The sequence below is a fragment of the Ammodytes marinus genome (assembly GCF_949987685.1).
Source record: "Ammodytes marinus genome assembly, chromosome: 8".
Classification (NCBI taxonomy): Eukaryota; Metazoa; Chordata; class Actinopteri; order Uranoscopiformes; family Ammodytidae; genus Ammodytes; species Ammodytes marinus.
In genome coordinates, this window is record NC_137212.1 from 23,024,661 (window position 1) to 23,052,303 (window position 27,643).

Consider the following 27,643-nt stretch of genomic DNA (forward strand, 5'->3'; position numbering starts at 1 on the left):
GTCGCGATGGAGAGTAGTGAGTCATCGTTCAGGGGCACAGAGACCCGCCTCTTCATAGCGCTCTATCTCTTGATTGGATAAAACTAGCGGGATACTCAATTTTATCTGGCAATTAGGCCTACTACAAAACTGAATGACAGAATGACCTGTAATATGAACTGTGCATACTGTTTAAGTGATTGCTGTATGAATATAGTGATTAAACACGTAGGCCTATATAAACAAAACAATATCACTTACTTCTCCTTTAAATGGCGTTATTTGGAGATCACAAATTGATGATCTCAGTATCTGAAGTAGATTGGCCCTATTTCAAGATAACACGTCAATCAACTATCAAAAAAGGTAATTTCACTTGTTTGTGCTCTCGAGTAAACAGCAAGCTTGTGGGGTGAAACAGCTTTGATTTAGAAAACAAATGTTGTTTATCTCAGGATCACAAGATAGTTGACTTGTTCTCAGCTTCCGTACACAGAGACAGGAAATCTGATTCCACTCAAACCCTGGTCACTCCCATCACTCTGACGGCTGGAATCTTGTTTTTCAGACATTCAAGGTCTCAGAGATGTGCAGTATTCACGTATCCCAAGAGATAACACCAAGGCTCACTCTTCCACATCACAAATCTCCGGGGAGGAATCACAAGAACCACTCATTATTCCCTAATGGCTGCAACATGTTATCTACAGTGATTTTAGGACATTTCTTGGCAGACACTGCATCATCCCATTTTTTGCAGGGAACAACATGATGTCATGTTTTCATCTACAATGTGCCAATCAGGGCTTGTGAGTGTTGTGAGAATTGAGAAACCGGAACTCTTCTTTGCGGTCTCTACATTTTCCTACTACGAGTTTATTAAAGCCGTTTTTGGCCATTATTTTGGGCTAGTTAAATGCCTCCCGATTCTTTATTAACCTATTGTGGACATTTCAACATAGGGGTCAAACATTCTTTCAAATGAAGATAGAGGGCATTTTGAATATAAAAATTCAGAAGCTCATTATGTAAGCGCTGTCTTGATTTCTAAATGAAAGGTTGTGTAAAAGCCATCACGATTTACTAGTTTTCAGGAAGGACGAACAGAATGGGATCAGACATAATAAATACCACACACAAAATATATTCAAATATTATGAAACTTTTTTTAATTAATAATCATAAAACGCAGAAAAAAACATTAATTCCATTTGTTTCATTATAACATCTTAGGATAAAAGCACCAACACAGAACAGTAACAATTTCATCATGAAAACCCAGGGCCTTTTGGAAAGCAGGTTTGCCTTTATTGCACCTCAAACCTGCCCTGGCTTCACCTTGTTTCACTATACACGTAGGTCACTGGTGTCCAGTGTCGGTTAACCCCACTTCCACCCCCAGCCCAAACAATGGGAAGCATCCCAAGAAAGGACTGTGAACCCACCTTAGAGACACAAATCTAGACAGAGGCCTGTGTGAGATGAGGAGGATGCTGAAAAGTCAGAGCCATTTCACAGCTTCTTGAGATCAGAGAGAACTCATAAAGCTTTATAAAGCTGGATTTCACCCAGAGGCTTGATGTATGTGACAGCGAGAATTAATCTGAGGAGAACCGACAAATACAGCTTGCTTATTTCACCTTACTGAGGGGTTTGTTCTGGTCCTGAGCTCGGTTCGAGAGAGAAACTTCACCATGCCAAAGAATGGTGATTTGTGACATGCAGTAGTAGTTAAGAAAATCACTTCAAGCAATATGTGAAGTTCCTGAGTTTTAATACCTTTGGCAGGATTTAGAGTAAACGGCCTCGACTGCAAAGCTCACAGATTGGCAATAATGTACCAGGATGGAGAATGTTGGAGGACTGCATAGAAGCTATAGTTCAAATCATGCGCATACACCAAAGGACTTGAATAACAGCACCTCAAACCCTTTAATTGATTGTACAAGTAGTTATGAATGGAGTTTTTGTTGTTGCCAATTCCTCTAACTATTCTCACTTGCACATACACCACAACGCATCCAGATGAAAGAAATGTCTGTAGGAAAACTGGACCGTAAGAAAGCCGCCAGGCAAGCTCGTGTTGAAGATTATTGAATCATAAGACCCTGCAGCACAACAGGAGAAGAGTAGTATTTATCAATAGCTGCAATGTCCTTGTTTTAAGTGAAGGAGAGCACCGTGCTGTCTGTCTGACTAGTAGTATTAAAAAGGAATCTGGAGACACCATTAAAAGCAGAACTGCAATTGTATCAAACACCAAGAATAAGAAAATCAAAACAGCATCATCAACAATAATTATAAAAGACCTCTCAGTGCTGACTTAAGTCTCTAATTATGTTCTAACATTACTTATTTTTTAATTGGAACACTCGGAGGTGAGGAACACATTTGTGTTTACTAGAGTGAGTGCACACTGGACAGGAGTTTACAATAAAGCTTTGATTATTCGTCTAATCTTCCCTTAGATATGCACTAGCAAGTTGGAAAAAAGCACACACACACGCATACAAACTGAGCGTGAGTGTATTTCCACTATCTGAGAAAAAGGAAGCTTAGCTGCACCCCATACCAACCATGTGATACACACATGCACCTAAACACAATTGTTTTCAGCATGTCTTTGTAATGACACAATATGCTAACATTACAAGGTAGTAGGGCATCGTCAGTAAGACATCTACAGACACACAGAGTGTGTAAGAGGTTGACACAGTTTTGTATGCACCATTAAAGATTTAGTCAAATCTGAATTGCCATTGTTTGGAAACAGAAGCACCATTTTTCCTGCAGAGTATGGGTTGGTAAAACAAAACAAAATAAAGACGCAAATACATCTGACGGAAGTGATGAGATTAAGCGAGCTGGAATTTAGCACCTGTTAAATGCACAAAGACTTTCAACTTCTAGTTCTGCAGGGTGTGTGTGTGGCAAGAATTCAGGTGTGCTGCTGTGTCACCATATTGTTAGGCACCATCTGTTAAGATCATGTGGTGGCACTGCTTCACTCTCCATGGCTTCAAGCCTCCTGTTTAACAGGATAAGTTTAAGGTCACAATGCCAGCACCAAAACCCCCCAATTCACTTTTATATATATATATATTCATATTTATATACTGTGTATAGATACATTTTGATATACCTTTCTGTTTATGATGGAGAGACATACAAGGAAAAACAATAAGTTATGTACAAAAACAGTGTGTCATGTTCTTCAATAGAAAAGCAGCTCGCCTTGGAGAGCAAAGCGGGCTGACTTGACCCAGGGTCCTCATACCTGTTCCCTCAGACTCTGAGCCAGCTGCTGCAGAGTACGTTTTATCTAAAAGGTGTTGTCTGTCTACAGTTGTAGGCATTCAAAGATCCAGACAATAGCACATTAAATATGAGAAAAGGAAATGCCACAAAATGGCTTTACAAATGTCCCTGTGTACAGCACCAAGTACTTGATTGGTTTTTGATGTTTTTTTCACAATAGAATAAATAAGATCAGGTACAGTTAAAATATAGCACCATTGTTTTCAGACTGTGAGTCAAGTACACGCACACTATTGCATTCTACAATGTCAACACATTTCAGGATCAAAATGAAAAGTAAAATCAAATACCAAAGGCCAATGGAGAGACTGACAGCATAAATAGAATTATCTAAATTATACACAACTATACAGTCGGAGAATGAATCACATTCACAGTACAAACATTGTTTACAAAAACAACAAAAAAAAATTAACATGTATAACAAAAGCAAAACAAAAAGGTTAAGAGAGTCCAGTAGTTTGTTGTGGTTACGGTTATTTGTTTTCTCAGTGTGTGAGGATTTGCGCGAGTGAGTGAGTGTGGGCGTGTGTTTGTACAAACTAAATTAGCATAATTCCACATATTGTCAACACTTAAGTCCTAAACATTTGCTTAAACCTGCATTTCCCAACAGCAGAGATAATATGAATAAGTTTAGCTTTAGAAGAGTAAAAAAAAAAAGGAAGAAGAAAATCCTGCTGTAAGAGTATTTCTGCTGCTGGTAGTTTGTCTTATCAAATTGATTGAAGAAGAAAATGTTCATAAATAGAGCTGGATTCTCTGACACCTGTATTCGACTTCACTAAAGCACTAAAACAGTGTAGCCAGAACTCTTTAGACAGCACTGTGTCGACTAGAGAGTTGCTGACATTGTCTACGCAGAGCACCATCATTAAAAGGATTTCATGGGGTCTTTAAAAAAAATGAAGATGTACTCAGCTCTGTTTAGCATGATTGACACCCCACAGTATTTTCAAAATAAGGCCGACATCTGAACACAAACCACTATTCTTCAGTGTTCTTCCTTCTTTGGCTCATTCATTTACAGAATAGTGAAATATGCGATATACGATTTATCTCACACAATACCAAGAAGCACCTTTTCGCAGTTAACAACGAAATGTTCACCAATATGTTAAACATCTGAAATTATAAGAGAAACACTGAACCACACCTGAAGAAATGGTTAGATCTCTCAGAATGGGACTTTCATTGGTTTTGCTCCAGTTAGTGGCAAAGAACAAAGAAAGTAAATATTGTTTGCCAAATAGGGCAGCCAGAACAGCATTGTACAATATGGGTATTAATTTGTTTTAAAGTAAAAGGGACAGTAAATTCCCCACTTTTTTTCTTAAATGTGAAAATATTGTACACCACCAACATTACCAGAGTGGAAGGGGTGTCAACCAACCAGGCAGGACTTGTACATCTTCTGCTACATGAGTAACTCTCTCTTACTATCCAGTGTCGAAAATTCCTCATCTTGTTTCATATTCAAACATGTTACAACAAATATTGAATTTCACTGAAGGAAGAAAACCGATAAGAGAGCACACATGCAGAGAGGCAAACTGCATGACATCTGAGCGGAGTTCAGTGAACTGGTCTGTGTTTGTGTTTGAGTGTGCAAACAGATGCACTGATGAAACTTTGGAGGGAACAAGATGAGACTTAGCTTACATTGGTGGACTGTGTGCCTCAATCTGTCTTTAAATGTTACATTAAACCATATAAAACAGATTAGTTTGCTTAACACTAGTTGCTATAATAGTGACTAGGACAACAAAAAAAAGACAAACTATCATATTTTTGAGCACCTCAATGTTAAAGCAGATCTTCATTCAGTGCTAGGAGGCAGCCGGAACTGATATCCATAATGTAAGATATTAAAACCTACATGTTATCACGCCACCCAGAAACAAGACCAGTACCTATGAATTCTGCTCAAGGTGACCATAGTGGTGGTGTGTGTGTGTGTGTGTGTGTGTGTGTGTGTGTGACAAAGATATCCCAGTACAGAAGCCGGTCTTGGAGGCATTTGGGTAGTGCAGCACCAGTGAGTGAGAAGAGTGCCTTGGTCCACACCTGGACTTTTGCATAGTTTATTTAATCTTGAGGTAGTTTTAGTCAATTACCTGAAACATCAAAGAAGACGGAGAAAGACAACATGAGCCATTCTGTGGCTAACCGATTCTACAACAGATCTGGTAATAAACAAGTAGGACAAAAATCTTTCAAAAAGGGTTAGCAATTCTGGAGAATGTTGTCAAAATCAGTGAATATCTCTCTGTGATCAACTGCCTGTCCGTATTGTGTGTGACCTGAAAAAAAAAAATCCAGTAATAATACACAACCTAAACGGGCATGTTCCTAGCTATGGTGGGCCCTCTTTCTTCACATACCAGGTAACGGAGCTTAGGCTCAGAATTGGACGCAACTATGTTGGTTGTACTTATTTTATCATAGTGCTGCTTTCTTGGACAGTTCATTCTTGGAAAAGGGATTTTTATTCTCAATGATTTTAACCTGCAGTTAAATAAAGGATATTGTCTATTAACTCGGTACTTTTTCCGTGAACACACAGTACGTACAGGTAGGGGATTGTGAGGAGATATTTACTGATTTTGACAACAAGAATCGCTGACTCCACCTTTAGATCCCATAAATTGACTTACCAGAACAACAGCTTGTGGGAGCACAGGGGGAAAACAAGTATTGTGTCTCTCTCACTCCACACCAGTCTCTCTCTCATTCCCCCTCTTTCCAACCTCTGATTGCCCCTCCACCCACCCCCCTCCACCCCGCCACCCCTAACCCTATCTAGGCCGAGAGCCAGGAAGCTGGGAGGTGGTGTAGCTAGTACCATGCGTGCCTTGAGTCCTCCACATGCCCCCGCCACCACCTGAGCTGCTGGGCTGCGTCTGCGGTGGTGGTGGTGGAGGGGGCAGCCGCGGGGAGTAGTGCACTGCGAATGGACGAGACGAAGAGGAGGAGAGGGAAGCGGTAGCAGAGGCAGAAGCAGAGGAGGAGGAGGAAGAGAGAGAAAGAGAGAGGGATGGCTGGGCTCTCTGGTGGTGGTGGTGGTGTAGGGAGGAGTGGGACAGACGGGGGAAGTGGAGGGAGTCGGACCGGGAGTGAGGCGCGGCGTCAGAGTGTGTGGCTGTCACGGAAGAGGAGGATGAAGCAGGGGCGCTGTGTAGGGGCGGGGGAGGGGGCAGGGAGAGCGTGGGAGGGGGGGGGCTGTGCAGTACAGACTGGATGCGGCCCAACTGCTGGGCCTGGGTCAGGGACAGGGACAGGGGGAGAGGTGAGGACGTGGAGGAGGCCAGGCGCGTGGAGGCGGGGTGTTGTTGTGGAGGGGCGTGCGAGGTAGAGCAAGAGGAGGAGGAGAGACTGAGCAGAGAGCCGAGGCCTCCGGAGGTGGGCAGCACCGCCCCAAACTGATGGGAGGACACTGTGGGGACCACGTGGTGAAATATACCTGCAAAAAGTCATAACAGCCGGAAATGGAGGGATGGATGGATGGGGGGGCAAAGAGAGCGAGGAGGAGGGGGGAGGGGGCAGGGGGGGACAAAGAGAGAAGCGAGGGCTGAGCTGAGGTTGTGCATAGCGGCCAAGCAAGTCTTCGACAAGCACACAGAAAGCAAACAGAGTCAGTCCACTATGACTAACTATAAACAAATTTGTTTGGAACATTTAGTGTTACACTGAAACAGTTCTAATACCAAATTGATTTCTCGATAAAAAATGTTTTGCTTACAAGTGAACTGACTCTGACATAAACCATAACAGATACACCCGCAGAAAATGACAATGTGGTTATAGTTACATAACTATGTAACTTGTTACATAAAACAAGTTACAAATTCATGCTCTATTACAGACTTGGAGACAAATCGTTCAGTTTAGATTTTTCTATTTTTAAAAGGTTTTCCTTGAGCATTTATTCTGCTTAAAAGCAACATTTTCCAAGGGTGTTTCCCACTGCAGCAATCAAGCAAGGCAGTGCATGTCAAAGCGAGGCAGACAGAAAGACAGCAGCGTTGGAACCTCCACTTACCTGGCTCTATTAGAAAGGCTCATGCCCTCTTACTCAAGACTATTCTTTATCAAGAAGACTCCAGGCTAAGACTATTACCACCTCCCACTTTGTAAATCAATCCCCAGGTAAAACTTTATACATAATCAGCTATTTAGTGACGCTCACCTCCAGCTGCTCCCCCTGCCAGCCCAGCACTGGAGAAGCTTCCCAGGGCCGAGTGTCCGTTGACCAGCCGCGGCGTCCCACTCACCGTGGAGCCGCCCGTCTGGGCCCCGAACAGGGACTGTAAGACTGAGGCCCCTCCCAGTGGGAACTGAGAGCCCAGATACTGTCCCACCGATGATGGCCCGGTGGTGGATGAGACTGCTACAGGACTGCCTCCCACCTTGCCACTCAGAATGCCCCCACCACTACTGGCAGCAGCGGATATGAAGAGATTCTGGCTGCTGCTGCTTGTCTTCAGGTCCCAGTCGCGAGGGGCCTTCTGCTTCTGGTGGGCCTGCCGTTGGTCTGAACCACTGTTGCCCTGGGCAGCACCTCCTCCTCCACCCCGGCTGGCTGCCTCCTGACTGAGGAAAGGGTTTGGGCTGACGTAGCTGGACGACTCTCCATCACTCCCTTTCCTCGCCGGCTGCTGATGCGGTTGTTGTTTGTGGTCAGAGTCTGAGTCCGTGCCCCGGCCCGACCCCCCCGTGCCAAACGGAGAGCCCCCCTGTCTGGGGTCAGAGTTGGGTTGCTTAAGGTCAGAGATGGGTGAAAAGGTGGATTTCCACTTGCTGTTGGAGGACAAGGAGGACGAAGAGGAGCCATCGCTGCCTGTGCTGTTACCACTGCTGCTACCAGATTTACGGCCTAGAGGAGGAAAACAAGAAAAGAAAGGTGGGTTGGAATGATGTATTATGTAGCAGACGTGCAAGATGATGATTTTAATTTTTTACACATGTATTTTCCTTAATAATTATGAACAATTAACAACTATAGAAGAAACCAAACCCTCCAAAAAACCAAACTTGAGGGCTAAGCTTACATTAATGAATAAATTAAACAGACAAGAATAAGTAGAATAAAAATTTAAAAAAAATAAAGGTAATCAGATTACCAATGTAATAGTAGCAGGAATAACAATATTTATGCAAATAATATTATATTAAATATTTAAAAAAAAAACAGGGTAAAATATATGAGGCATGAAACGATTGTGTGTGTGTGTTACATATATAGTGTTAAATAGCCAGCGCACCCCCAATACTACATATAAAAAGTTTTACTCTAGCTCTGCAAAATTACTGAATAAATATATGATTCTAACTAATCATTGAAGGAATAGCATTAAAAAAGAAGAGGGTCTTCATTTAAGTTTTTATTTTAACAAGTGAAAGGTTATTTTCGTACCTCTTTCACCATCCCCTAGTCTACCAGGCCCATCTCTGCTCTCCAAGGATATAGTGGCAATTTTTCTTTCAATTCTGCAGAGATTGAAAAAGAACAATAAACAATCAAATCAAACACAGAAACACAACAATGTGTGTGTGAGCCCTATAAAGTCGAAACTGAGCAATAGCAATATTTTTTTTTATCACCAACTTTAGATTTTGAGTATCAAGCAAAGACAATGTTGTTATTGACCAACTAAGCAGCAACCTCACAGACTTAAGAAAAAAAAGGAGCCTGCAGCTGCAGTGGAGACCATTGCAGTCTTCTTGCAAAAAGGGCATCTTATCTTGATATTAAAATGACTTCATTACCGTGAACTCGAGCTGTCGGCAGGATATCCTGAGTCGTCGTCATCAGAGCTGGGGCCTGAGGAATAACGTCCTGTGCCATTAAGCTCCAGGGGGCGCTCTCTCTTTAAGACGGGCGGCTGGTCTAGGTCAGGACCCATGGGACTGCGGCTTGATTGTTCGGGGGAGGAGATTGCAGAGATCTCCAGAGGCTGGTTGATGTTGCTCACCTGATGGAATACATGACATGCACAATACACCCAGATGATAAAATGGCGAAAAAAACAAAAAAACAACAAAAAAAAACAAAAAAAAAAACAGGTGTTGATAAATCTGATAGCAAATCTTATTGCATTCATCCGTGGAGAAATCGGGGTGTAAATGCACCAAAAATGCCTAGTTGTCAACTTATCAGAAAGCAGAAACATGCCAGTAATTGTACAGCTCTTTTCTTTAAAGAGCAGATATTTCAACTTTCTACTTTTATAATATATCTTTTTGGAATATTTTCTATAATCCTTGATGTTATTTTACCTTTCTACTCTATTTCTCTGTTTATGTTTAATTGTATGCACCAATAGTCCAAGGCTAGTTCCTTCGTGTGTAAACATACCCAACAATATATTATGATTTTCTTTAGATCTCATTATTCAAATACTTAAAAGACATAAATAAAAAACACATAACAAAAGTGAAACTGAAAAAAAAAAAAAAATCTTTATCAATTATCCATGCTTTGGTGACACACCATTGAGTTAATGTTGAGTGGCGATCCTGAGGAGAGGTTGTTGGCGCCGAGCCCGGGGAATGACCTCCTCTTTGGGGATGTGCTGGCCGTGACAGCCACTGTGGAGCTGCGTTTCCTTCTCCCTCGCTTGCGTCCCTCCTGACAGCCCAGGCCGTGCGATGGCGCCGTGTGTGTGGCTGGGTGAGTGTGCTGCGTGCTGCCGGGGCCCTGGTGGTGGTGGTTTCCATGGTTACTGTGGTATCCCTGCTTGGCTGAGTTGCCCGTGTGATGGTGGAGGCGAGCTCCTCCGCTGCCCGACGAGGAGGAAGAGGAGGATGAAGAGGAGGAGGACGAGAAGAAGATTCTCCTCCGCATCTCTCCGTCCTGGGGCTCCGTGTCCGACCCCTCTCCCTGGTGGTGATCTTGCCCGTCTTCTGGAAGGATCCTCGGGGGTCCGTCTGCATACTGGAGCACCCCCCCAGTGCTGGTGGGGGGGCTCAGGGTGGGGCCTCCTCCTCTGCCCGTTGGTCCTGTTATAAGAGTGTTGTGTGTGTGCAGAGGGGGTGATGAAGAAGCACCATTATGCTCCTCAGGATGGGCACCTCCGTTCATCAGCCCTGAGCTGGATGAATATCCTAAAAACAGAGACCAAACAAATAACAGATATAATAATCAGAATGTATGCATTTAAAAAAAAAGCTACAGATCCTTCAATGGTTATAATAGTGAGTAAAATATGTGTTCAAATCACATCAGTGATTTAAAGGTATTCCTTACCATTTATCTGACCAGCCTGAGACACAGGGCTTGGAGTACTTCTCTGAAATAATAAATGCAGAAAAATGATTGCGATGTAAATTCCGAAGTAACAATTTTTGTTATTCCACAAAATATATATATATTTTTTGAAACTTAAACAGCTAATTATCCAGGTGAACAACTACAACTTGATCTAAAATAACTCAAACCTGAGTATCTTACAGTGGACACACCAATTGAACATAGCTTCTATTACATCTGGAACAGGGCACAGTATTGTAACATAGCTGCCGTCATGAACAAACTCACCAGTCTCTCAGCACGACTGGGCAGCACCACGCTGGCCAGAGGGATGCTGACTGGTAGCTTACTTGGGTGCACAGTGCTCAGAGGGATGCTTATTGGAAGGCTTGTGATGCTGTTGTCACCCTGGACAGACGGGCTTCTCTCCTTCCCACCCTATAGAAAAATTAATGTGCTTCAAAAATGAGAGAGCTAACAAGAAAGGTAAAAAACTGTATGCTTACATGACAGATCAACAATGTAGAAAAAAGATAAACATGTACCCTCTCTGAAATTTTGTTTTGGGCATCAAATGCAATAGGAGAGGGGCAGTGCAGCTTGGCTCCAAGCAGAGAGTTAACACCACTCATTTCCCTAAAGAAAGAAAAAAAGGGAAATGGGAACAATTAGCTTGAACTAGTTGCCTGTTTGACGCATTAGGGAGTCATTTGAAGATCTTGAAAATAAAAAGGAGGTGCATTGGCAGATTTTTAGTGACCACCGACCTGTGTATGGTCAGCCCTGGACCTCTGAAGTGAGCAGAGGGGTCCTGGTTGAGGTGCCTCCTCAAGGCGATCTTGGCAGGGGAGAAGCGCGTGTAGTCGGGCAGAGCGTGGAAGGAGCTCTGCTGCCTCTGCCGGGCATCGGGGTGGGCGGGGACTATCTCGTGGTCTGGGGAGATGGGCAGGTAGCGGGACAGGAGCTCCCCCTTGGTGTTGGCCCGGTCATAACACAGTGAGCTGGTGCCGTTGATGGACAGCGTCGGGCTGACACCGTTGAGGGCCGGGGCTGAAGACAGGCCGAGCTTAGACGAGTCCATGTCGTTGGAAGAGCGCGACTCGAGGCTCTTTCTGTACGGTGAGGAGCCATCACGCGGGCTGTACGACTTGAGCTGAAGCAACTCCTGTTGCCTTTGACTTTTCTCCAGCTCCACAATGCTGATCTACAAACGAGACACCAGGGGGACCCATTACACTAGAGAACAGGCATTCTACTGTATAACAACCTGAAATATTAAGTGAAATGTTTCTGACTGCAAACCCTTTCTGAAATCGACATTTTATTAAAAGTTAAGGTGTTTGTCAACTAAACTTTTAATAGTTTAGGTGATTCTTATTAATTCCTTGGAATATCTCCATAGGAAAAGAGAGGTATGGATAAAAGGTTGGCAGAATGGAAGAAGAGGCAAGAGAGCACAGCAAGTAGAAATGAGAAATGCAAGCATCTGGAAATGCATCCAACAAATTGAGGAGGTGGATTGTGTACCTGCAGCTCCAAGCAGTGTCTCTGTTTCTCAGAGATTTGTCTGCGCAGTGCCTGCTTCTCCTTCAACAGACTCTCCAGACACAAAGAGCCCCAATCCAGCTTTAGCTCCTCACATCGAGCCTTCAGCTGAAAACGACAAAACACACACTTGCCGTTAGGGGATTGCTCAGAGAATGCTGCAGGTGTGAATCACTGGGGATGCTGCTGTACTAACAGCGCAGAGGTTACAACAACATAGTGGCAAGCCCACCAGTAGCAGGCTGTGGTCTCTCAGCAAGGCCATTTCTCTCTCAAGCTGCTTCGTCTGCTCTTTTAGCTGGCGATTGTGGGCTGATATCTCCTTCTGGGCCTGCAGCAGGTCCTCCACAGTCAGGGCTTTCACTCCCAGCTGATTACCACACACACATAAACAGTTTGATAAATCAACTACACACATATATATGCTCATGAGAACAACTGAACATCAGTGAAAATCCTTTCTTTGCTAACCTAAAGTGGTTGAAGTTCTCATTCTTGTGCAGTAATGCATAAGTACGATTGTTTTAACCTGAAATCACTGTTGAGTGAATAAAAGCTTTCCACACATCACAAGTTTTGACCACACCGTACAGGGATACTAGGTGTTTCTCAGGTGCAACACATTTGAAGCTTTAACTAGAGGAGCTCAGTGGTGTTGAGTCAAAGAAAACTCTGCTCTCTGACATTCAAATTTTGTTTCGCTATCTATTTAAACGTGAATGGGATATAAAATATAAAAAGGTATCTAAGCTATTCAGATTGCCTATCAAATAACTGTTTTCAGCACTTATCATTAGTAGGCATGATGCATGTGGCCATGCAGAGAATTTAGGATTTCTTTGATAAAATAAATAAAAAAGAGAACTAGGCAGGTGGTGCGTGACACAAAGACGCACAGACGGCAGTGGGACTTAACCTATTTACTTCCAATGAACTTTCATTTCTATTCTTGCGTAAAATATACATATTCAAGGAATTTCAAATAACCATGTCGATGTCTACTTTTAGAAACTTTCCTTTTTTTCAAAATCGGAAACTTTGAATGATTTGACTCAGGACTCATGGGAACCATGTGGTGATGTATGTAGAGTAATGAAGAGGCATTTCCCACCTCATCTAGTTTGGTCTGAAAGAGGCCTTTGATCTTGTCCTTGTGAGACTGACAGACGGAGTGGAGCTGCTCTGCCTGCCCCGACAGGTCCCTGTGCTTTTGCTAGAAGAGACAAAAAAGGAAACCAGGAAGACAGGTAAGGGGTGGGACAAACAAATGCTACATTTTCTAAAATGCTACATTTCTATTAGGTAGATAACATGCTAGAATATGTGCCACTTTATATGTGTTGGAATGATACGGTAGCACAAAGTAAGTAATCAGTAATGGCAATCATGGCTTCACTAATTACCTTCTCCTCATCCAACAGCTGCTGCAGGTTGGAGCGGTACTGAGGAGTCTTCATGTGAGTCATAAACTGGAGGTATTGGACTTTGATGTTATCTGTAAAAAGATGTAGGTTGGGGATACAGAGAGGGGGCAGGAGAGCAAAACCAGAGGATAGAATTAGGGACCAAACATATATGCAGTCCTTTATTCTTAAAAAGCACACCACTCTTCTCAGATCGTCTACCCATATAAACATTGTCTGGGGAGTTTCAATGAAATGAAACAAGTTGAAACCATGTTTTTAGACAAATTTGTACAAGGTCTGGTATAATATGTACACAAGAAAAAATATGAGCATGATGATAGATAAAAAAAAAAAAAAGAAAAAGGTAAAGTATGCATGTCTTCATGGGCTCACCTAGCAGTTGCTGCAGCCCAGGAGGAGTGGGGCTCAGCAGCAGACTAGAGGGATAGTGCTGGACCTTGGGAGGTAGCTGGTAGAAGGGACTCTGAGGTGGCCGGTATGAATCTGTACACACAAGAAGAAAAATGTATGTTAAACTAAGATTTCTCAAAGCATTAGTCTTTTCTGTAATAGGAGGCAGCTTAAGATTTCTCCAGATTGGTTGCATGTTATCCATTCAGAAGAGGCCATGTGCACAGTTATAATGCCTTATGGTAATATCTAGACTCTGACCCTGAGGGGGTGCTGCAGAAAGGGTCTTGGCGTGCAGCAGGTCCAAGGCGCTCTGGTTCTTCTTGTTTTTCTTCTCAGCAGCCGGCGCAGCTTTCTTGGGTCGACCACGTTTCTTGTTGTTCAATTTGCGACCCTTGGACAGGAGTCGGGCTCTTCGCGGTTTAGGAGGCGGCTTGACCACTGTCACCAAGCTAGGACGTTCCTCCTCACCACAGGAGTCCTGCTGTGAAACGCAAGGAAAAACATTTGACAAACATATTCATACAACAAGCACAGAGAGCTTAACTTGCGCTGTTAGGTCAGCAAAAGTAATGCACATAAAATTGAATTGCTTTCTACACTATTATGTTATATATAAGTCAATGCATGTCTTACCTTGGTTTGTTCTTTAGGTTTTGTGGGCGTGGTGCTATTGCTTTTACTGTCCTTTGTGTCCTTCTGCAGACGTCGCCTAGCAGCCTCTTGCTCTTCCTGATATAAGACCCAATTTAATTGCATTAAACAGTAATTACAGCAGCATTGTCCATATACTGAGGAAGAACACAACTTACCCTGAGTTTAGGATTTTTGAGAGTAGCAAAATAGTTTTCAAGCTGAAAGAGAGCAGAACATTTTGATTATTACTTTTACAAGTTCATCATAATCATATTATTTAACAATGTTAATATTCCACATGATTTGACCTGATTTTAGAAATGTCATTGTGAAAACAATTGACCTATAAAACCTGTAGTCTGTAGTGACGGCAGTCTGACACTGAAGCTTCGATACGTGCTTCAAACCCTGATCTACAATTCCCAAGAAGCACTGCTTCGAAGCTTGCTTCAGTACGAAAAAAATCACGTGACATATGACGTCCGAAGCAGCAACTGCTTCGTTGCCTGAGTCACTTGACTGGTCCACGGCTCGGTGGAGAAGCTTTGAGCTATAAAAGAAACCGGCTCAATCCATAAGCTGTTGGAAAACTAAGGCAGCCTACCTCAATACAAATCTTTGAGTGTTCCCCATCCCACATAATTGCACTTGCAGAGTTAGGCTACTCAAGCACACCCAAAGCCAGCTGGTCACCTCGGAGCGGCCTAATTATTTAATGAAAAAAATAATCACACAATCGGCACTACAACCGTTTTCGGGAGTTGTGACGACTATGTAATAAAACTGTTTGTAGTGTCAATTAGATTAGGCTAGGGGATAACACACCGACTGTAGTGTGGAAGTCCAGGGTTCAAATCCCGGTTTGAGGCAGATGTCAATATACTGTAGGTTTTTATAATATGCTGTTTCAATTATATCCTAGCCTAAATCAGTTAGCCTATTTGGACATAGGCTAGGCTAATCCTTTTAAGAACAATTTAGACATCTGTATTTTCATCAATCTTTATTTGTGAATAGATATTGAGTATTTGGGTTTGTGTGTTTGTGCGTCAAATAATTTTCAAAGCAGGGATACTTTGAATCCACTTCAGCCTCGCACTTCGCCAGCAGAGGTCACTGTCACTGAAGCTTCGAGTAATGAACCCATTTTCAAAACAATTGGCTCAACTAGTTCAATGCTTCATAAAAGCTTCATTTGCCCATCACTAGTAGTCTGTACCCAGTACACGCAACGTCACCCCTTGTTGCTGCCTGTTCTTTGAGGTGGATTTTCCATTAGTCCCCGTGGCTTAACCATCAAAATCCCACATCATAAAGAGCAAGGAGAGAGCAGCCTGATGCCCCTGGTGATAGTACAGAACAAGATTGTCACCAGGATTGTTTAGGCAGCCTGCCAGTTCTCTCACTGGGATGCCTACTGGTAACCAGGGATTACTCTAACCAATTAACAGAGTGACACACACATCAGTGTTATCTAACTCCTGATAACTCCCTGTGTTCTCTCATCAGGTTGTTTACTCCTGGGATTGAATACACTCACACAAAACCAAGCATAATTGACGGCTAAAGCCGTGCTCAAGCACAGTTCACTTCCTGGGCCCTGGCATGGTGGGAAGAGGTGTGCTTTGGCACAGTACAGATGCTAAAGTACGAGCAAGAGCTGGCAAGAGCACACGTAGTTAGTGGACCCGACGTCATTTTTTACAAGACTGTTCCCCGCTACCCAATACATCCATGCACCCAACAGACATCTAAAAAAAGGTTTACGTTTGCTGCAAATTTGTCCGGATAAAAATATTCTAAAACAACCGATACCAATACGCTCCAAACACACGGATATTAAGACTTGATGAGGTATTGGCATGAAGCAACAGTGCCTAGGCCCAGATCTTTTTAAGCAGTCTTAGTGCAGGCCAGGCCTGGACAGTGGTGGAGGAGGGAGTGGGGGAAATCGGGCTTAAGCACGGCACGGATCAACCGTGCCAAGTGTGAGTGTACCCTAAGACAAAACCAGCTGTTGTAATAGCAGCCTCTCTTACAGCTTTTGGTTACTCTTGGTCTGTAATAACTGGAGATGTCCCCTAAAATTAGATCATTCAAATCATCTGTCGGAACCCCCGCAGAGGTAGATTCTTCAAGTTTAGTCGTAGTTTATGTTTTAGTTTTTTGTTGTTGTTTCATGACAGGCCAGTAGGTGCTGATAATGTGTCACTTCAGCAACGTCTGGCAAAAGCCAAAGCCAAAGTGGATTTATATATTTGTGCACCTTAAATGAATTCTGCTCTGCTCGGCCGCCATGGAAACAATTAACACTGCGTAGACCTCTAGTGTCTAGTTTTTTACTTGCACGTCTCACCAGAAGCTGTTTCATTCTCTGCAGCTGTAACTGGCTTGGTGAGGCTTGCGCCTCAGCTTTGTTTCAAATCTCACCCGTAAACTAAGTTTTCAAATTTCCGCACTCTGGAATGACGTTTAAGAAAAGCTCAGTTTTCTTTGGTCCATTTTCCACTGTTTTCGGGTTGACGGGTGGCCAAATATCTACCTCCAATGCACTTTTCTGATTGACAAATATTTTCATGAATAGTTGAATCTCTGGATTAAACCGGCTGATCAGATTCGACTGAAAAAAATTCCAATTCGGGGACAGCCCTAGTAATGACTGCCTTTAATGTATAATGTGTTTGAACTTGACCCTTAAGCAGTCATTTCGTTTTATTGGTCCGTCAAGCTGCTTTCTAATGGAAATTCTAGTCTCAGCCCTTGAGTCCTCCTCCAAAAACTTCAGTACTTACTATGGTGCGGTCTATGGTATGTAGGTAGTAGGAAACTGGCTTTCCAGTCCAGGACACAGAGCCCCTTAGAGGAGAAAGCTCCACCACACGCATTATTGTGCCAATATCTGCAGGACAGAGAGAGGGGGGGGGACGCATGCATGTCAGACAAAAATCAAAAGGAAGCAAGAGACACTGACTTCTGCTTTTTCCACTAATAGTGGTACTTACCACTCAAGTTTCGACTGTTTATTCTAAAATTTAAAGGTGCAAAAGGTTTGGAGGACACAATTTTTCCCCCTGGAAGTAAAAAACAACAGACAGACAAAATCAATGAATACATTTTATTATAGTTGCTGCACAGTTTGACACATGCAGAAGCTCCTATGGCTATCTCCACACATCATATTAAACACAATCGCTGCCCAAATTAGAGACAGTAGACACATTTATCATATTATCATGTTGGGTATTAAAAACTGAAAGTTGAGCGGCATAGTGGGACTGTAAGGCTCAAAGGTCAACAGCTAAAATATGACATAGTGGAAACTGGACACCTACAACCAATGTTATTTTAATCACCGTGAGACAGCTGAATAAATATTTTGTGTTACTCCCAGTGCTACGGCCACAAGGCCTTGAAGTTTCCTTCACAAATTAAAAGGTCTTTTGTCCCAAGGGAAGGTTATTAGCACCTGCTTCATGCTTTATTTGTCAACCTTTGAACAGTTTACTCTGGAGGCCTTGTAAAATGTCTCTATTAATTGTAAAACATCAACCAACTGCACTGCCATACAAGACAATAAATAACCTTTAAAATGCAAACGTCACATTGTGGAGTACAACTCCCATATTTGTATCTCAGAGTATTGTCAAGGAAACACTTGCTAATGTTAAGTTACTAGAAGTATTTGAACTTGTGCAACTTTCCATTAACTCCCTACACTTAGATATACATCCACCGTCCTGCATAAATGGCCGCAATTAAAAAAATCCATGTTTTAAGCCTGAATCACAAAACTAATAGGTACTTTGCACATCCGTGACTTAAGGCAGGTGCGTAGGTCAGGGTAAAGCAAATCCAAAAGAAAGGTTCCAGCAAACCGTTTTACTTGCAAAAATATATGTATTTATTCTGTGTCAAAGTTTCGGTGCTAGACTTTCAAAACACAAATACGGCTAAAAAGGAAAATAATGCCATATCTAATAGGGTTGGGTATCGTCAAGGACTTTGCGATACGATACATATCACGATACACTGGTCACGATACGATATATCACGATATATTGCGTATCTTGATATATCACGATATATTGCGATATTCCATAAACAAGTTGCCTTGTCAAACATAACAGCACAATATATTGATAATTGCACAGACAAATGAAGTCAAAACTATTTCATTCACAACTTCCTTTACTATTTTCTTCCTTTTTTTTTGGTTTTGGCAAATGATCAAACACTGCTGCAGCTGCCATTACATCAAAATAACAAATCCAATTCACTCTTGTACTAACTGTACAGGACACAATGAAAATGAAAACACATCAGTGTGCTTTTGTGACACAGTGAATCTTAAGTATTCTTATAAACAAAACTGATCTAACTTCAATAGTCAGTATCCTAGAGGCTCAGGCCTGACAGCAGACATGGGTTTGAATCTGACCCGTGGTTGTTCTCTGCATTTCATTCCCTCTCTGCCCCATTTCATATCTGTATCTCTGCACTGTCAATAAAGCCTTTTTGACACAGCCCTAATATCTAAGTTCCATCACATGTAATGTCTTGCTGAATTTGTGCTAAATCTGATGGTCAATTTGGCAAATACTAATTGAAAATGAGTGTATTTCTATACATTTGGGATACCCAAGGCTTTAATCCATACTTATTGATCACCAAGAAAAGAGAGACAATTGTGCTATTGGCGTAAGAATACTAACCTTCCTTCATATTTGCAAAGCGCTCCTTCAGCTGGTGATCTACTTCTGGACCAAAGGCAAAATTATTCACAAAAATAATACTGGAAAACAGACAGAGAGAAAAACATTTTAGATCTACAGTTGGCACCAACACATTATTTACCATGAAAGTCAAGTTTTTAGAGAGGAGTATATTCTGAGGACACGTTCATTTAAATAATCAACCTTTTCCTAACCCTTTCAGTCCGGAATATGACATAAAGTCAGCTTCTAAATTGTCTAACTGGAAATAAATGTGTCTTCCAGACCGTTACTGTGACCAGGTTTGATAAAACACCTTGTGTTGGCGATCCGTTCCTTCCATTCTTCAGACAGAAAATCACCTCTCTCCAGCTGAAAGAAAGAGCAGGGTAAGGGTAAGTTTCTTGAAATTGTGCATTATGAGTAAATGTCGCACTAAGACGCAACTTACTGTGTAATCCCCCTGTTTCTTCCCATACCATTTCATCCACTTTGTAAACTCTTTATCCATGCTCTGAAAGAAAGAATGTGAATATTAATATCGCAAAACGGAAAAAGTATTTAAAAAGAAAAAGTCTGACAGTCTATTTGAATACTAAAGCTGAGCATTTGAGTAAATCTGTAGCTGGTTAGGTCAACTGAAGTAAAAAAATAAGACATATCCGCCGCTGTTGTTGTGCTTAAAGCTGTCTAGCGCTAGATGTAGCATCAGCCAGAAGACCGGGGACGTACGCAGGCGGTTACAGTGACGTCATGACGTGCTTGTATATATCAATTTCCTCGTATCCACCGAGCGGAGCGGCTTGGTGCGGCTCAGCCCGCTTTTATTTGCGTTTCCATTGCCGTCCTTCCATGACCCGATACTCTTGTCTGATTGACCCGTTATCTGTCTGCGGCTATCGCCATTCAGCCTAAACCCCGCCTACCTAGAGGATAGTGTCTGTGGTGGAAAGACAAACTGGTTCTTAATAGGTCCCCAAGTAGAACCAGCTGCGAACCGGCTCTAGCACAGGGCCATAACTGGAACCTGGTTCCCGTTGGTGGAAAAGGGGTATGAGGACCGATTAGATACAAAGTCACCTAACAGCATAGATATTGTTTTTTCTGGAGCCATTTTCATTGGCAACTGCTTGTATCTGCTCCCTGTCAGGATTACCACACTAGTCTGGTAAGATATTTTATGTAGTTACCTCTGCATAGGTAGCCGGAATGTCTGCTTTCTCTACGCCATAGTAGTGTTTACAGTTGGTTGCAGCTGCTATCTGCAGCACTACCTGCCCCACTCCTGCAAATAAGTTAAAAAAAAGGTTACTGCCTTACAGCAAACAGAGAAAGACATCACAGCTGTCAATTTAGCCACCTTGTCTTTAACTTATCATTTAAGCATTTACAAAAGCAGTGTTGCATCAATTATTTCTGAAACTAGGATGTCTTAAAAAAAAACAGCAGACTAACCACTGCCAAGGTCGACAAAGGTGTCATCTTCCATCATTTCCATCTCGTCGATGATCTGAGACACTAAGTCGAAAGATGTCTCTCCGTACACCTCAGGGGAGAAGGGCTCGTAGTTGTTCAGCTTCTCCGGGTCGGTCACTGAGTGGTTGTAAACCTGCTGGAGGATGTGTCTCAGCAGCCCCTTTGAAGGACGCTTGTTCAGCTTCATGGGCTGGGTCGTCCCCTTCCACTAGAAAATGGGATTATACGTTTATTTACAAAAACTGTAAAAACTTGAAGCATAATGTCTTTTCCCAAATAATTCTCAATAAAGTTCATAAAAATGTCTTTTGAGAATGTTTGACTCAATAGCAATTGCACTTAAGAAACATATTGGTCAATAACTAGAGGCAAAAATAATGAGTCATAGATACAAATATGGAACATTTTGTAAGACAGTGTTAGGTAATGTGTGGCACTGATTCAAACACTACAGTAGAATCCACTCATAGTACCCATATAGTGTTCACTTTTAGTGACGGGTGCTTTCACATTCACTTCACCTACAGAGTGCTACAAAAACCTTTGCACACACAAACTCACCAGCTGGTGAATGCTGTCAATGGCCCTGTTGTACTTGTCACAAAGCCTCTGCATACTCTCAAAGCTGTGACAAAAACAAGACACAAAGTCAATATCATCATTTTGTTAATGAAGAAATCCCACTACCCAGAGACCAACAGCTTTTCTACTGTTGACTTCACAACAAGATTTTTTTTTTATCTTAACGTAAGTGGGGGTCAATTGTGACACACATTAGACTCAAGGAAAGTCTTCATTTAGCCTTTATAAATCCAACCAAACACAAATTAATAAAAATTATTCAGTCGTTTTTAGTGTGCTTTGCTTTCTAGGATGTCGGTTGTTTCCAGTGTGACTGACAAACTGATTTTGGCGTGACCCCTGGCTCACCACTTTGTGTCGTAGTCAATGAGTACATAGTTTTCCATTGCCAGTTTGAGGTCCGGGATCTCCTCACACACCCACCTAGAAAAAGAACACGCATGAAAAAATGGTCATGATACGTAACCTGACACAGTCACTTACTGTCCGTGTGAATGTGGAAGTGTGGGAGTGAAGTCAGAGAGAGGAAATGCAACTTACCGAATGGTTTCAATGATTTCATGTGCAGCATCATGGTGTTTATCCTGAAAATAGAGAGAAAACCTCTCAGTATAACCCATTACATTCGAATGCACCACAAACTACAGCATCCAAAATTATCATGACATCAACATCAACTCTCAGAGACACTCAACAAAAACAGAACATTATAGCTTTCATGTAGGGTCTCCTGCAAAAGTGTTTTATATTGTACAGCAACTGAATGTAGAAAGTCTAACAGTCTCTATAGCTTCCCTTAAAAATATAAGAAAGTCTACAAGCCATGTAACAGAGAATACATGATATTACTAAAAAGATAGCGTACATGCACCTCTTTAGATTATAAAAAAGTAGGTGTCATTTTGAGTTACCATTGTCAGCATTTACAATTCAAATGTTAGTGCCAGAGCCATCTAGAAACTACCACTATCTGAAATGAAATGACCCAAACAAGTGGAAATGAATATGATAACACTGAGGGTATCATATTATAAGCCAAAAGTATTCTAATAACAATGCCTTGGCCATGTGTATCATGTAATTAAGGGTGAGCAGCAGAGTTGAATTTCATAGTCAAGTATACAAACAATATTATGACCACACAATGACCACACCACCTATTAAGTCTGATTCATCCTTTCATCATTGTATAGACACATTTCACAGACATAACAACCACTGTAGACAAAGATGTGAGCACCATGTCACTGAATGCTGTTAAGATGTAAACAGCACATACTATATACACTCTGAATAAAGCTGGTTTGTAACCTTAGCAGTCTATTATTTAAGCCTGTATGTTCACAAAATTGGCAGTCCCCATATTAAAATACTGTCATGTGGACAGGACACAACAGCACTTGTAGCTTAATCAATGTGTTCTACTGTTTACCATTGCCATAATCTAGAACATAATATGATTTTTAAAGTGTTTTATAAAACACATCTTAAATTAAGAATACTTATCTGCAGAAAGTATAACCCCTCCCCCCCCCCCCCAGCAGGAAATCGTTGTAGTCAGTTCAAAATATGGGGTCAACGACAAGACTATTCAAAACCATGTCTGAGAAAGGTTGATAAATCGGCCTTTGGTCTGGTAGAAAAGTTTAATCAGATAACAAAATTTATCATATCGATCCCATGCAGGAAATCTATAATTAGCAATCTTAGTTGGCGTGTGCTGAGCCTTCTGGGAGTAATATACTGCTCAAGTTACAGCGAGAGCACAGCCAGCCTGAGCCTGCGCCTCAGATGACCCACTGACCCACTTTCTGTTTCCTGCTCTAGTGCACTGCCAACGAGCGCCGCTGGCTGAGAGAAAGAACTGAGGGAAAGTGTGACGAGAAAAGTAGAAATCACAAGGTGGAAAGTGAAAGCGAGAACAGCTAGAAACTTGTGGAGAGAGAAAGAGAGAGAGTTTGGGGGCAGGAGAGAAGATCATGGTTAGCCCTATACTTGTCAGCTGTTTGAGGCCTGGCACAGCAGCCGAGGCTAAAAGCTCCCAGCCTGGAGCTGCCGGCTTCCCGCTCAATACTTGCCCGCCACTACTACGCAAGCTTCCGCTCGTAGCTCAAACATGCATGAGCACTCATTCAAATATGCATGATGGTACCACAGGAAAACTCCCTACTATTTTTTCTCAGCAGGACAGTGTTCCGGTTACAGCTAAATAATCTAGCTAACCTGCTAGCTGTGTTGGTAAATAGCTGCATGAGCTACAAATCTTCCACATGCATTCACAGACTCCCCCCATTACAACAGATTTAACACACTGTGTTCCACTAAATGGGGGAAGGTATACAAGGTGTGTGAGTCTATGAAAGAGACCGTGTGAGCGAGTGAATGGGATGCCGAAGGGGGTGGGGGTCACCTGCTCACACAAAGACGGCACACAGCAACACCAGCACCGGGCTGTTGCTTAAAATAAACACCGTCTCACAGGGTAGGGAGTCAGACAAAAAGAACAGGAGAACCTCCTCTCTCCCCTCTGTGGATATACTGACGCATGTAGGACTCCTCCTCTCGTCACCAAACCTCTCCTAACGTCAGTGTGAAGCATGTGTGGGTGTAGGGGGTGGGGTGGGGTTTACACCACACGCTGATCCACTGCATAGACCTCAGGCAACCTTTGTGAAGAACAAGTGACTAAGGCAGAGGTGCCACCTACACCCTTGTACAACTCTTAACGCAAAATACAATTCATTATATCAGTGGCAAACAAACTAACAGGGCAGAAGCTTATCAAAGAAGAGAGTGGTGGTAAGAAATGACTTTGTGTAAGTATTTGAGTCAAAAGTTCCCATCAATTGTCATGGACCTTTTAATTTTTTTTTGTTTATCTTGATAGATAACTAAAGTGAGCTTCACATACCCCTTTCACACCAACAGGAACCAAGAGCCAGCTCCGGGCTGGTGCCAGTTCAAAACGGGTTACATAATACCAGTTATGAACCGGTTGGTTTCACACCAACCAGAGCTGGCCATCGAGCCGGCAAGAGAGCAACGTCATGACGTCACTGTAAACGTGTGTGTATGTCGCCTGACGTCGCTGCTCTCGTGGCTAACGCTAAAGCTATAGCGCTAGCTATAAGCGTAACAACAGCGACGAATACGTCTTATTATTACACGTGTTGCCTCTCGCTTTTCTTTGTTAACCAACCAGGACCAATACAGTGTATTTTCGCCGGTCAATTTGATTGCTACGTTCGGTAATTATGTTATGTTTACGTCTCGTAGTAGCAGTGTTTTCCCCCGGCCCCTGGAGTCTCGTTTCCAGCCCAGCTCAATCCTGGAGCTGGGATTGAACCTGTTTTTACAGCCCGGAGCCTGCTCTCTATCGGTGTGAAACCAAAAAACTGTCTCTAGTTCCGAACTAGCTCTGAACTAGCTCCGATTTTGCGGTGGTGTGAAAGGGGTAACAGGTAACCAGTGAAGGGCAGCAAGGACTGGTGTGTATGAGGTCACTTCTCCCACTACGTGTTAAAATATGACCAGTCTCCTGTGTTTTACCATTTAAGTGTTGCACCAAAACTAAGCACTATTCAGCCTTCCTTATAAAACAAGTGAACTCAGTGTTTCCCAGATTTTTTTCAGCAGCGGTGGCGTGGTCCCCGAACCTCGTAGGGGGGTCCAGGGGCATGGCCCCCCGGCCGAATTTGTTTTGTACCCTTTACATTTGAATGCATTGATCTAGTGCACTTTGAGAGGAAATATGCACTTATTACTATTTAGTAGGGCTGCACGATATTGCCCAAAATGATTATCACGATTATTTTGGTCAATATTGATATCACGATATTTTACCACGATTATTCAGTAATTGTAGTGAGTAAAATATTTTTATTGGATTGTCACGTAAACATAACAGCGCTTTCATATCCATGTGATCGGCTATGCAATATTACTGATAATGTACATATATTTGCATAAATATAATAAATATTTACCTGAAGTCAATGCATTTCCACAAAGAAAATATAAATCAAAATATTGCACCAAAACTTTACTCAAAATCAAATCAACAGAGCACTGCTTTAACTTTTCCTTGTGCTACATTTCTGTTGAATAACACATCTTTGTTTCCTCACCTGACCTCATTGCATCTCCTAAAAGCAAAAATATAAAATATTTTACTCCATTCATTGTACCTGCATGATGGATGTGTATAAAACTTGATTTTGAACTAAATAAAATTGTGCCCACAATGTATAACTAAAATAAGTATATTATGAGCTGCGCCCTGTCAAAATAAATCACAACCTATATGGCTCTACTATGTCGGAATTTAATTTGAAAGGACGGAGACGGGAAGTGGCAGGTAACACTCAGCAACACGTTAGTTAAATGTTGCTGCCTCTCATGCCTTTACTCCCAACGCGAGGTTTCATCTTCGCTTCAGGTCGTGTGTACGCTGAGGCACTGACTGTATGGAGTTATTAGCAACCCTGGGAGCTTGTCTAATAACTGGAATAGTCATTGCAAACCCACTAGGTTCTTATGTAATGAAAACGTAGTTCAATACGCCAGCAAATAGGAACGACCAAGGATACGAACTAGCAACGGTGGAATAGTCTACTCGCCCAGCTAGACTGCTTCAGCTGACTGAAGGCTCCGGCTCAGCTGTTAGCCAACATGCTTAACCAGAGCTCCATCTAGCTAACAAAGCATTATTCCCCAAAATCTATAACAATTCACGGAGAAAATGACTGCCGAACATTTACATGGCGGGCTGCAGCCTGAAGCAAAACGTACTCACGTCGTCTTGCTGGAGTCCTGTCGGACATTAACCATGACTCCTGTGTTCCCTGCTCTCCTGATACATGCAAAGACGTGTTGAAAAAGTATTCCATTGTTTTCTGAACGAGTAGCCCTGTTTGTGGACGTCTATCCATCAAAACTATGACGTAGGTCCTTAGGTGACCCGTTCGCTATACATTATACTCTTGACAGCGGTCTGTCTGGCTGGATAACAGACCTGGCAAAGTGTCATGTAATAATGGGTTATAAATCCGGTCCCACACAAAAAAAGAGACTAACAAGGGGATGTATGTGATTTCACAAGCGCAGATGTCTGCTCTCGCTCGCGCGATAAGCAGCAGCAGCTTGCTTCTTCGCGCGGCTCTTGGAGTGCTTTCTGTCTCCATGGTCTATGCGGGCAGAAAATTGTTCACACTTTGGGGGCGGAGCCACTGGACTTTGATTGACAGCTCTCGGGGAACCTGGGGTTGCCAGGTTGGAGCATGAACAGGCACATGATCAGCGAGTGGTTTGGGGAGTGATTGATTTGCTTCGCAGCAGAGCACACATTTAAAATATCGCACATTCATGTACACGTCATCGTGGGAAGCCAATATCGTCATCGCGATGAAAATTCGATATATTGTGCAGCCCTACTATTTAGATAGATGGGATTATTGGTGTTGAAACTTTGCCTTTTGTGTCTTTATTTACAGATTTTGACATTTTTGTATAGAAATTAAAATTTAAACACAAAATGCCACAACGCAGAAAATTATTTGCACATTTTATTTACAGTTCTTGCCTGATGCTTAAACCAGACCTGCAAACTCATAAGAGGTGAAAAACACCCGACCCCTCGGTAAATCGGGGGGGTTTTCCTTTATCCTGTATCCTTATACAAAGGTCTATAGATACAAATAAAACAAAACAATTCATGATTAAACCTTGGGACACATTTTAATTTGGGGGTCTTGGGGTGCCCCCCCATACATTTTTGAGCATTCAACACTTCATTTCCTGCATTCTGGTGAATTTGTATGCACCAAATGTATGTTAAGTAGGTTAATTGACAACATTTAGGTTCCTGGTGACAAAAATAGAATACAATACAATGCAGTAATATGATGCATTCTGTATAGCTTTCAAATATTTATTCTCCTGTATTGTTCAAATTTTTTATTTGAACTGTAAAAAAAGAAAAGTAATTATTCATGTATATCATTGAGAATGTAGTGGCTGGTGGTATCTTACTTGCCTTCAATCTTCAAATATTTAAAAATAATAAAGTGCAAAATGAGGGTATAATCCTCATTCTGCTTCCTTTAAACTAGTGGTACTGACTAAGTAGGCAGTGGAGAGAGAAATATATGCAGACAGATATAGAGGGAGGAAGAGCTTTATTTTATAATTTAGCTTTGTGATTTGTGAGAGTGATCATCGCTGACTTTAGACTGACTCCCGCTGTCTGCTCCATGAGGCTCGAGCCCATCAGCTGACCGAACAGCTGTCCGACACGGAGATGAAAAACAAAACTGAAACTTAACTAT

The 27,643-nt window shown here is 42.2% G+C and overlaps 2 protein-coding genes across 2 annotated transcripts in view; both read right to left on the reverse strand.

Annotated features, from left to right (window-relative positions):
• Positions 1 to 1,125: 1,125 nt before the first annotated feature.
• Positions 1,126 to 27,643, reverse strand: part of LOC307254367 (histone-lysine N-methyltransferase, H3 lysine-79 specific-like) — a 30,301-nt gene continuing 3,783 nt past the window's right edge. Inside the window, exons 2-28 of the mRNA XM_080032727.1 lie at positions 21,858 to 21,901; positions 21,666 to 21,740; positions 21,297 to 21,360; positions 20,715 to 20,943; positions 20,450 to 20,544; positions 19,711 to 19,773; positions 19,576 to 19,631; positions 19,260 to 19,339; positions 17,550 to 17,618; positions 17,340 to 17,446; positions 14,724 to 14,765; positions 14,548 to 14,643; positions 14,173 to 14,395; positions 13,894 to 14,004; positions 13,498 to 13,589; positions 13,206 to 13,307; positions 12,327 to 12,464; positions 12,077 to 12,202; positions 11,317 to 11,753; positions 11,095 to 11,185; positions 10,838 to 10,987; positions 10,547 to 10,589; positions 9,791 to 10,404; positions 9,067 to 9,272; positions 8,714 to 8,787; positions 7,487 to 8,173; positions 1,126 to 5,414 (exon numbers count right to left, since the gene is read on the reverse strand). Of these exons, the coding sequence (XP_079888853.1) occupies positions 5,407 to 5,414; positions 7,487 to 8,173; positions 8,714 to 8,787; positions 9,067 to 9,272; positions 9,791 to 10,404; positions 10,547 to 10,589; positions 10,838 to 10,987; positions 11,095 to 11,185; positions 11,317 to 11,753; positions 12,077 to 12,202; positions 12,327 to 12,464; positions 13,206 to 13,307; positions 13,498 to 13,589; positions 13,894 to 14,004; positions 14,173 to 14,395; positions 14,548 to 14,643; positions 14,724 to 14,765; positions 17,340 to 17,446; positions 17,550 to 17,618; positions 19,260 to 19,339; positions 19,576 to 19,631; positions 19,711 to 19,773; positions 20,450 to 20,544; positions 20,715 to 20,943; positions 21,297 to 21,360; positions 21,666 to 21,740; positions 21,858 to 21,901 (4,122 nt within the window). The 3' untranslated portion in view covers positions 1,126 to 5,406. The remainder of the gene's footprint in view (positions 5,415 to 7,486; positions 8,174 to 8,713; positions 8,788 to 9,066; positions 9,273 to 9,790; positions 10,405 to 10,546; positions 10,590 to 10,837; positions 10,988 to 11,094; positions 11,186 to 11,316; positions 11,754 to 12,076; positions 12,203 to 12,326; positions 12,465 to 13,205; positions 13,308 to 13,497; positions 13,590 to 13,893; positions 14,005 to 14,172; positions 14,396 to 14,547; positions 14,644 to 14,723; positions 14,766 to 17,339; positions 17,447 to 17,549; positions 17,619 to 19,259; positions 19,340 to 19,575; positions 19,632 to 19,710; positions 19,774 to 20,449; positions 20,545 to 20,714; positions 20,944 to 21,296; positions 21,361 to 21,665; positions 21,741 to 21,857; positions 21,902 to 27,643) is intronic.
• LOC307253902 (uncharacterized protein) lies at positions 6,096 to 7,222 on the reverse strand (the record flags this gene model as incomplete). The annotated part of the gene is made up of 2 exons (XM_080032125.1): positions 6,096 to 6,733; positions 7,165 to 7,222. The coding sequence occupies 2 exons, from the start codon at positions 7,220 to 7,222 to the stop codon at positions 6,096 to 6,098; spliced, it is 696 nt and encodes a 231-aa protein (XP_079888251.1).